At 43.9% G+C, this 10982-nt stretch overlaps 1 protein-coding gene across 7 annotated transcripts in view; it reads left to right on the top strand.

Moving 5' to 3' along the window:
• Window positions 1–8875, top strand: part of LOC111974824 (kinesin-like protein KIF2A) — a 35276-nt gene extending 26401 nt beyond the window's left edge. For 6 of the 7 annotated variants that reach the window (XM_070447068.1, XM_024002849.2, XM_024002850.3 and 3 more), the window contains 4 exons: window positions 5652–5796; window positions 5955–6056; window positions 6302–6437; window positions 6712–8875. In XM_070447068.1, coding sequence (XP_070303169.1) covers window positions 5652–5796; window positions 5955–6056; window positions 6302–6437; window positions 6712–6800 — 472 coding nt within the window. In that variant the 3' untranslated portion in view covers window positions 6801–8875. The other variant, XM_070447069.1, reaches the window with a different exon arrangement.
• Window positions 8876–10982: the final 2107 nt, after the last annotated feature.

Below are 10982 nucleotides of genomic sequence, written 5' to 3'. Positions count from 1 at the left end.
CTTTAAACAGCTTGGAAAATCCAGAAAATGATGTCATGGCTTTAGAAGCTTCTGATAGGCTAATGACATCATTTGTACCTGTGGATGTATTTCAAGGCCTACCTTCAAACTCAGTGCCTCTTTGCTTGACATCATGGGAAAATCAAAAGAAATCAGCCAAGCCCTCAGAAAAAAAGTTGTAGACCTCCACAGGTCTGGTTCATCCTTGGGAGCAATTTCCAAACGCCTGAAGGTACCACGTTCATCTGTACAAACAATAGTACGCAAGTATAAACACCATGGGACCACGCAGCCGTCATACCGCTCAGGGAGGAGACGCGTTCTGTCTCCTAGAGATGAGCTTACTTTGGTGTGAAAAGTGCAAATCAATCCCAGAACAACAGCAAAGGACCTTGTGAAGATGGTGGAGGAAACGGGTACAAAAGTATCTATATCCAGAGTAAAACGAGTCCTATATCGACATAACCTGAAAGGCCGCTCAGGAATGAAGAAGCCACTGCTCCAAAACCGCCATAAAAAAGCCAGACTACGGTTTGCAACTGCACATGGGGACAAAGATCATACTTTTTAAACACTGATGAAACAAAAATAGAATTGTTTGGCCATAATGACCATTGTTATGTTTGGAGGAAAAAGTGGGAGGCTTGCAAGCCAAAGAACACCATCCCAACCGTGAAGCACGGGGGTGGCAGCAGCATGTTGTGGGGGTGCTTTGCTGCAGGTGGGACTGGTGCACTTCACAAAAATGGATGGCATCATGGGAAAGGAAAATTGTGGATATATTGAAACAACATCTCAAGACATCAGTCAGGAAATTAAATCTTMGTCGCAAATGGGTCTTCCAAATGGACAATGACACCAAGCATACTTCCAAAGTTGTGGCAAAATGGCTAAAGGACAACGAAGTCAAGGTATTGGAGTGGCCATCACAAATCAAAATCAAATCAAATGTATTTATATAGCCCTTCTTGCATCAGCTGATATATCAAAGTGCTGTACAGAAACCCAGCATAAAACCCCAACCGCAAGCAATGTAGGTGTAGAAGCACGGTGGCTAGGAAAAACTCCTTAGAAAGGCCAAAACCTAGGAAGAAACGTAGAGAGGAACCAGGCTATGAGGGGTGGCCAGTCCTCTTCTGGCTGTGCCAGGTGGAGATTATAACAGAACATGGCCAAGATGTTCAAATGTTCATAAATGACCAGCATGGCCAAATTATAGTAATCACCATGAACAGGTCAGGGTTCCATAGCCGCAGGCAGAACAGTTTAAACTGGAGCAGCAGCATGGCCAGGTGGACTGGGGACAACAAGGAGTCAACATGCCAGGTAGTCCTGAGGCATGGTCCTATGGCTCATGTCCTCCTCCGAGAGAGAGAGAGAGCATACTTAAATTCACACAGGACACCGGATAAGACAGGAGAAATACTCCAGATATAACAGACTGACCCTAGCCCCCCGACACATAAACTACTGCAGCATAAATACTGGATGCTGAGACAGGAGGGGTCAGGAGGCACTGTGTCCCCATGCAATGATACCCCCAGACAGGGCCAAACAGGCAGCATATAACCCCACCCACTTTGCCAAAGCACAGCCCCCACACCACTAGAGGGATATCTTCAACCACCAACTTACCATCCTGAGACAAGGCCGAGTATAGCCCACAAAGATCTCCGCCACGGCACAACCCAAGGGGGGCGCCAACCCAGACAGGAAGACCACGTCAGCGACTCAACCCACTCAACTGATGCACCCCTCTTAGGGGACAGTCATGGAAGAGCACCAGTAAGCCAGTGACTCAGCCCGTGTTATGGGTTAGAGGCAGAGAATCCCAGTGGAGAGAGGGGAACCGGCCAGGCAGAGACAGCAAGGGCGGTTCGTTGCTCCAGAGCATTCCGTTCACCTTCACACCTGATGGCCAGACTACACTCAATCATAGGACCTACTGAAGGAAGAGAGTCTTAAGTAAAGACTTAAAGGTCGAGACGAGTCTGTGTCTCTCACATGGGTAGGCAGACATTCCATAAAAATGGAGCTCTATAGGAGAGAAAGCCCTGCCTCCAGCTGCTTGCTTAGAAATTCTTATGACAACAAGGAGGCCTGCTTCTTGTGACGTAGCGTACGTGTAGGTATGTACGGCGGACCAAATCGGAAAGCATGGGTAGGAGCAAGCCCATGTAATGCTTTGTAGGTTAGCAGTAAAACCTTGAAATCAGCCCATGCCTTAACAGGAAGCCAGTGTAGAGAGGCAAGCACTGGAGTAATATGATCAAATTTTTTGGTTCTAGTCAGGATTCTAGCAGCCGTATTTAGCACTAACTGAAATGTATTTAGTGCTTTATCCGGGTACCCGGAACGTAGCGCATTGCAGTAGTCTAACCTWGAAGTAACAAAAGCATGGATACATTCTTCTGCATAATTTTTGGACAAAGTTTCTGATTTTTGCAATGTTACGTAAATGGAAAAAAGCTGTCCTTGAAACAGTCTTGATATGTTCGTCAAAAGAGAGATCAGGCTCCAGAGTAACGCCGAGGTCCTTCAGTTTTATTTGAGACAACGGTACAACCATCAAGATTAATTGTRAGATTCAARAGAKGATCTCTTTGTTTCTTGGGACCTAGAACAAGRATCTCTGTTTTGTKCGAGTTTKAAAGTAGKAAGTTTGCAGCCATCCACTTCCTTATGTSTGAAACACAGGCTTCCAGCGAGGGCAATTTTGGGGCTTCACCATGTTTCATTGAAATGTACAGCTGTGTGTCATCCGCATAGCAGTGAAAGTTAACATTGTTTTCGAATGARATCCCCAAGAGGTAYAATATATAGTGAAAACAATAGTGGTCCTAAAACGGAACCTTGAGGAACACCGAAATMTACAGTTGATTTGTCAGAGGACAAACCATTCACAGAGACAAARTMARATCTTTCCGACAGATAAGATCTAAACCAGGCCAGAACTTGTCCGTGTAGACCAATTTGGGTTTCCAATCTCTCCAAAAGAATGTGGTGATCGATGGTATCAAAAGCAGCACTAAGGTCTTGGCGCACGAGGACAGATGCAGAGCCTCGGTCTGACGCCATTAAAAGGTCATTTACTACCTTCACAAGTGCAGTCTCAGTGCTATGATGGGGTCTAAAACCAGACTGAAGCTTTTCATATACATTGTTTGTCTTCAGGAAGGCAGTGAGTTGCTGTGCAACAGCTTTTTCAAAATTTGTTGAGAGGAATGGGAGATTCAATATAGGCCAATAGTTTTTTATTTATTTTCTGGGTCAAGGTTTGGCTTTATTACTGCCATTTTTAGTGAGTTTGGTACACATCCGGTGGATAGAGAGCCGTTTATTTTGTTCAACATAGGAGGGCCAAGCACAGGAAGCAGCTCTTTCAGTAGTTTAGTTGGAATAGGGTCCAGTATGCAGCTTGAAGGTTTAGAGGCCATGATTATTTTCATCATTGTGTCAAGAGATATAGTACTAAAACACTTGAGTGTCTCCCTTGATCCTAGGTCCTGGCAGAGTTGTGCAGACTCAGGACAACTGAGCTTTGGAGGAATACGCAGATTTAAAGGGGAGTCCGTAATTTGCTTTCTAGTGATCATGATCTTTTCCTCCAAGAAGTTCATGAATTTATTACTGCTGAAGTGACAGCCATCCTCTCTTGGGGAATGCTGCTTTTTAGTTAGCTTTGCGACAGTATCAAAAATAAATTTTGGATTGTTCTTATTTTCCTCAATTAAGTTGGATAAATAGGATGATCGAGCAGCAGTGAGGGCTCTTCGATACTGCACGGTACTGTCTTTCCAAGCTAGTCGGAAGACTTCCAGTTTGGTGTGGCGCCATGTCCGTTCCAATTTTCTGGAAGCTTGCTTCAGAGCTCGGGTATTTTCTGTATACCAGGGAGCTAGTTTCTTATGACCAAGCCCTGACCTCAATCCTATAGAAAATGTGTGGGCACAACTGAAAAAGCGTGTGCGAGCAAGGAGGCCAACAAACCTGACTCATTGTGGGAAGCTTGTGGAAGGCCACCTGAAACGTTTGGCCCAAGTTAAACAATTTAAAGGCAATGGTACCAAATACTAATTGAGTGTATGTAAACTTCTGACCCACTGGGAATGTGATGAAAAAAATCAAAGCTGAAATAAATCATTCTCTCTACTATTATTCTGACATTTCACAATCTTAAAATAAAGTGGTGATCCTAACTGACCTAAGACAGGGAATTTTTAGTAGGATTAAATGTCAGGAATTGTGAAAAACTGAGTTTAAATGTATTTGGCTAAGGTGTATGTAATCTTCCGACTTCAACTGTAGACACACAGGCTTTATTCAAGGTCAGTGGAATATCATTTGTAAAAACAAACAATAATGGCCCTAGCCGGCTGCCCTGCGGTACACCACACTCAACTGAATTTGCATGAGAGAGGCTTCCATTAACAAAAAAACCTCTGTGTTCTATTAGATGGGTAACACTCTCAATCCATAATAAGTATGACCTACTTAAAACAATGCCATATAGCTTAGTAGTAAAAATAAATACGTTTTTTCCTGATGTCTTAACTCTCAGATATTGGGCAGACACTTCAGAACAAACTTCCTTTAGACTTTTTGGGGGGACTATCTGTTCCATGTAGTGAATCTGTTATTCGATGCGTTTGTATGGGTTAATAGCAGGCCTAAATATTTTTTCTATATTTTTGTTACTTCAAGGGGTCTTAAAATTCAAAATCAAAAAGCAATGTGATCCTTGGTATAACCTTAAAACAATTCCATATAGCTTAGTAGTACCCTCCCCCGGCTTACAGGGCTTAGACTCTTATGGGTTAACACCTAATATTTGACTGATCAGTTTATACTGTGTTAGAGGATAATGCCTTGGCTAAGCACATACATGCCAAAGAGGCAATGAGACCAGCCTGTTTGTTCCACCTCCCACTGCTACAGTAGTAATCCCAGTCACTACCCAGTCAGTCAGTTGATCAGACACAGGTCAATAAGGTCATTTTCACTGTACTGGACCTTATCAGCTCAGTCACACCTCATTAAATACAAGCCCAGATTCTAGCAGTATAAACAGGCCTGGCTGTATGGACTGTCCACAGCACTCATTGTGCTCTACATGCAAGTAGCCTGAGTACCAGTATGTTTGTGCTATCATGCCAACTCCTTGTCACTTATTCTCGTGCAAAACTTGGCTAACATGCAAGGGCCCCGTTGAAACAACAATCAGTTAGAGATACTTTAGTGGGCAACAACTGAATTAGCACCCCGAATTTGACTAACCGTAGCTATTCTTCTCATATTGCTTAATTCGGTTTCATCAAGGGAAAAAATAAAAGGGACAGTTTTACTGTGAACTAAAATGGAGTGTCTTTCTGGTGGCTAGAGCTAAAGGCAACCAATAAGACATAGATGGAACCCCGTTGGCTGTGCATGGTGTCGTGATGGTGTCTAGGCATCTATTCAATGGGCCAAAACATTCAGTCAGAAATGTATTGCATAGAACATACATGACTTAATATACTTAGAAATGACTGTGACTACCTGCATCATCCTGAATGTTGGGCCCTAGTGAAGAAGCCCATGTTGAGTGTAGTGTACTTAACTGGGCTGAGCAGCAGTTTGTTAGCTGACTGAAGGTGTTGATTGACCCACAGAGTGAAGGAGCTGACGGTGGACCCTAATCAGGTGATAGAGGGGGTCCGGCCCAACATCCATGTGGTGGACCAGCTGGATGATGACTGGGACCACCTGGGCAGCTCCCCCCAGAGAGATGACCTCAAACTGCTCTGTGAGCAGAACGTAAGCAACACTCTTAATGCGCTCCTATGCTCACACACGGCTTTTATCCTCAATGGTTTTCTTACTGTGTGCATGCATTTGCATCCATTTCCCCAATAGAGGTGTAGTGTCTGGTGATGCTGGTTGAAGTGTGTGTCTTGACTGTTTTCTCTCCCCAGCTGGAGGAGGTGTCCCCCCAGCTCTTAACCTTCCATGAGGCTGTCTCTCAGATGGTGGAGATGGAGGAACAGGTGCTGGAGGACCACAGAGCTGTCTTCCAGGTCAGGCTATATTAACAGATGGCTCCTCTTAGATCCTTTCACATATAGTTAGGAGGCTCCAACTCTGAGATGAATGAATCTGCAAGCTTGAGGTCCTGTGAAGTGTGGCGCCACTATCCATGAAATTCTCTAAATCAGGTTCTTCACACTAATGTGATGCTGACTCTATAGGAGCAAAATAATTGATTGAGTAATATGTTTCAGTGGGGAGATGAGTATGTGAGATGCTAATGTGTGTGTTGCAGGAGTCTATCCGGTGGCTGGAGGATGAGAAGGTTCTGCTGGAGATGACTGAGGAGGTGGACTATGATGTGGATTCTTATGCCACTCAGCTGGAGCAGATCCTGGATCAGAAGATTGACATCCTCACGGAGCTCAGAGGTAGGCATGGACATAAATGTTATTAGTGACATGGTGCCGTTTGTCTGATGGAAGAACATCTCTTAGGGATGAGCGAGAATTTGAACTCCTGGCCTATGCAAGACATCATTTGTATTATTTACCTCCTAAGGTTCTTTTTCAATCTTTTGTTGGTTTGTCTCTATGCAGATCAGCGTTGACGTTCATTCGTAGATTCACTTTTATTAACCTGAATCATGGTATTTTTTGATAAGCAATGATATCTAATCCACTGTCTGTGCTCCTCTTTCCTCAGATAAAGTCAAGTCGTTCCGCTCGTCACTCCAGGAAGAAGAACAAGCCAGTAAGCAGATCAATCCTAAGAGGCCGCGTGCCCTGCTGTAGACCAGGCCAGGGAGGGGTGTGTGGAGGGGCAGTGACACATACAGGAACATATACACTAGATGCACTATATATACAAAGTATGGACACCCTTTCAAATTAGTGGATTTGTGGACTTACTGAAGAGCTCAATGACTTTCAATGTGGCACCGTCATAGGATGCCACCTTTTCCAACAAGTCAGTTTGTTAAATTTCTACCCTGCTAGAGCTGCCCCGGTCAACTGTAAGTGCTGTTATTGTGAAGCATTTAGGAGCAACAACGGCTCAGCCGCCAAGTGGTAGGCCACAAGCTCACAGAACGGAACCGCAGAGTGCTGAAGCGTGTAAAAATCATCTGTTCTCTGTTGCAACACTTGCTACCGAGTTCCAAACGGCCTCTGGAAGCACCGTCAGTACTAGAACTGTTCGTCGGGCGCTTCATGAAATGGGTTTCCATGGCAGAGCAGCCGCACACAAGCCTAAGATCACCATGGGCAATGCCAAGCGTCGGCTGGAGTGGTGTAAAGCTCGCTGCCATTGGACTCTGGAGTATTGGAAACGTGTTCTCTGGAGTGATGAATCACGCTTCACCATCTGGCAGTCCGACGAACGTATCTGGCTTTGGCGGATGTCAGGTGAACGCTACCTGCCCCAATGCATAGTGCCAACAGTAAAGTTTGGTGGAGGAGGAATAATGGTCTGGGGCTGTTTTTAGTGATTCAGGCTAGGCCCCTTCGTGAATTTTAACGCTACAGCAAACAATGATATTTTATACAATTCTGTGCTTCCAACTTTGTGGCAACAGTTTGGGGAAGGCCCTTTCCTGTTTCAGCATAACAATGCCTCTGTGCACAAAGCGAGGTCCATACAGAAATAGTTTGTCGAGATTGGTGTGGAAGAACTTGACTGGCCTGCACAGAGCCCTGACCTCAACCCCATCGAACACCTTTGGGATGAATTGGAATGCTGACTGCGAGCCAGGCTTAATTGCCCAACCTCACTAATGCGATTGTGGCTGAATGGAAGCAAGTCCCCGCAGCTATGTTCCAATATCTAGTGGAAAGCCTTCCCAGAAGAGTACAGGCTGTTATAGCAGCAAAGGGGGACCAACTCCATATTAATGCCCATGATTTTAGAATGAGATGATCAGGTGTCCACATACTTTTGGCCGTGTAGTGTACTTAGCACAGCTGTCTCACCCTGTCACAACCGCCTGTGAAAAGACAAAGGAAAGGACTCATTCGTTTTCCAATCAGGGTCACGGATGTCACCAGAAATAACGGGAGGGGAAGTCACCAGAAATAACGGGAGGGGAATGCAACCTTGGATCCCCTTTTTTTTTCTTCTTTTTTTTCTGATTTAAAATTCAGTTTTTTTGCCCTGTTCTATTTTATTTATTTACTTCTCTTTTTTTCTCTCGTATTTCTTTAAATTGAACGGCTGTTGACTTTGCTTAATCAGAGACCTCTCCATGTTGGTTGTGCTTTAGGGTTCTACGATACCAGTGTTGTGGATTCTGGTAGGTCTGACTGACATGTAGACATGTGCCACTCTGTATATTGGCCGCCATCATACAGACATGTGCCACTCTGTATGTTGGCCTCCATCATGCATGTGGCTGGGTCACTCCTCAGTTAACACTGTACAGCATATAGATGTTACTCTGTAGGACCAGTCTTTCTCTTGCTCCTCTGAGTTTGAGAGGTGTCAAATCAAGCTGTGCTTCTTCTCGTGTTGTCTTTCCTCCCGTTGTATCCATGTTTTTTACATTTACATTTACATTTAAGTCATTTAGCAGACGCTCTTATCCAGAGTGACTTACAAATTGGTGCATTCACCTTATGATTTTTCCTCAAAGACCAGTCTATAGTTTGATTCAGTTTTGTGTTCATGTTTTGTGGCGACCCCAGTTAATTTGTTACCCCTTTTACTTTTATACTGTGAAGTAATTTTTCACTCGCTTTGTAAAAAAAAAAATGGAACAAAACCCACTAACAAATGTATAGTAAAAACCACTGACCTACTGCTGCATATGTTACTCAGTGTTTGCACCAGATGTGACATTGGCTCAATAAAGAATCACCTGTATTGATTTGAACTTTGACCTGCACCACTGAATTACCTGAGTGTGGATGACGTTTAATTCTTTATATGGCATTAGAACCTCTCTAGTCTTCCCTCGAGCTCTGAAAGAAATGCATGTGGTCAAAATACGACAAAGAATGTAGGCTGGGTATGACAGGGCTGACTAGCCCTGTGTGTATGATGAAAATGTTTACGTTTTTCAGTCTTCATACGTAGGTAGTAAAGGCTCTGACAATGGTTGATAATGATAGGCTTTACATTTGTCTGCTTAGTAAGCAGTGTGATGTTCGTTCTGTGTTTGTAGGGCCCAGAGAGACGGCAAAAGTTGTCAGGCAGGGAGACTGTGGTGACTCTGGCCCTGTCACTCAGCAGTAGTAGTCAGTGACACCAGCAGCACCATCTAGAGGCAGACTTCAGCTTCATCGTGTGGACAGTCTGCACAGGAAGACACCAGGGGGATCCTACAGCGCAGCAATGGCCCAGTTTGAATATTGTCATTATGTATATTTTACATAACCTATCAACTGGGTAAAGTTGTAGCTACATCTTTAAGATAGAGATATACAGGAAGTCAGAATGTATTGTTTTGTGGTGGTAAAGAAGTCATGAATTGCTGATCTTCTTGAAATACACCAACACTGTTTCAAAAACTCTTATCTCAAGGCTCTTCAACAACCCTGAAAGTCAGACATCTTGAAGTATTTTTTTCAACCTGTCTTTACAACCAAGCACTTGTCAGGTTCAGCTGATACTTAGGGATGACCAACTACATTGTAGTGCATATATTTTATGTATGAGCGTTAGCTGTACACTTGCCTGACGACTCCAACAGAATTATTACGCTGCTATATGTTCGCTACATACTTCAGTCAGACTGCCATCGTTGAAGTCGTTTGTGGTGACATCAAAATGAGGGGTGTTATACAAAAAGTAATCAGCGATTTCCTCTCTAACCAATCAGAGTATCAAAGCCAATGACTAATTTTCTAAACGCTTCTTTACCCATGTGTGCTCTGGCCCAACCCACCGCTTTCTAGATCCAATCAGAATCGCTAGAATGTGTTTGKAATTGTTGTGGAGGTACTCGGACCCAGACTCGTTACGAAGAAGAAACTTAACGACCGCGGGTGTGGCGTAGCGTTTGGGTAGCTATACACGTAACCACTTAATAAATATGTACATTTCACTGATCACAAGCTCATTTTCATAGAAAAGGCATAACGAAGGTAGTCCTGGGGGGTAAGCCAGTGTGGTGTCTTGCTGCATTGATCTAGCCAATGAGTGTAGTCATCATCCATCAGTCACATGACTTGGATGTGTCTCAACAATCCATAACAGCTTCCAGTTGCCATTCCTTAAAGAGCACTGGAGGTTTAAAAACTGGATAGGTTTCCACAATATTGCTTTCCTGCACCAAGTCCTCAGCAGTACCGTCTGCTTAGGAAAAGTGGATCCCAGCAGAGTTGAATGCGTGAAGTCTGTGGACAGAAGACATTATGAAGGTTATGACATGAAGAATCACTAGTTAACGCAACATAACGCATACATAAGTAGAATAGTCCAGCTCCACTTACACCATGAAGTCGTCTCTCTATGCTCCTGACTAAACAATATATCCTGCAGAACACTCAATCTTCTTGGTTCTGCTGAAGTCTGCTAGGATTTCCTGTTCCAGAAACATGAACAAATGTAATGACTCACTTTGATAGTTATAATTACCTAACCACATCCAGAATGTGAAAATATACAGACTGCAGAAACATCAGTGAATATTGTCATGAGGTGTGTGTGTTTACCACATTGTGTACTGAACAGTGAATCCTGTAGTTCTTCTCCAACAGCTGCTCAACTGCAGTGGACCTGGAAAGAACCATCATCTTCGGCGTTAATGTTATAGCTTGTCACATTACAATTTGATGCCGCCAGGATATGACCAACTATGATTAGAATACCCTTTGTTTTGGTAGTCACTTGTTTTGGTACTCACTTCTGGAGCTCAGCAGCCAGTCTACCGTCCAACTCGCAGGCCACAACCTTCAGACAAGGGGAAGYTGAAAGTAGGGCTGACCCCAATTATTCAACTGGTCGATTGTTTGGTTGATAGGCTGTTGGTCGACCGA

The sequence above is a fragment of the Salvelinus sp. IW2-2015 genome, linkage group LG15, assembly GCF_002910315.2.
Source record: "Salvelinus sp. IW2-2015 linkage group LG15, ASM291031v2, whole genome shotgun sequence".
Taxonomy (NCBI): Eukaryota; Metazoa; Chordata; class Actinopteri; order Salmoniformes; family Salmonidae; genus Salvelinus; species Salvelinus sp. IW2-2015.
This window is presented reverse-complemented; position numbering and strand designations above follow the sequence as displayed.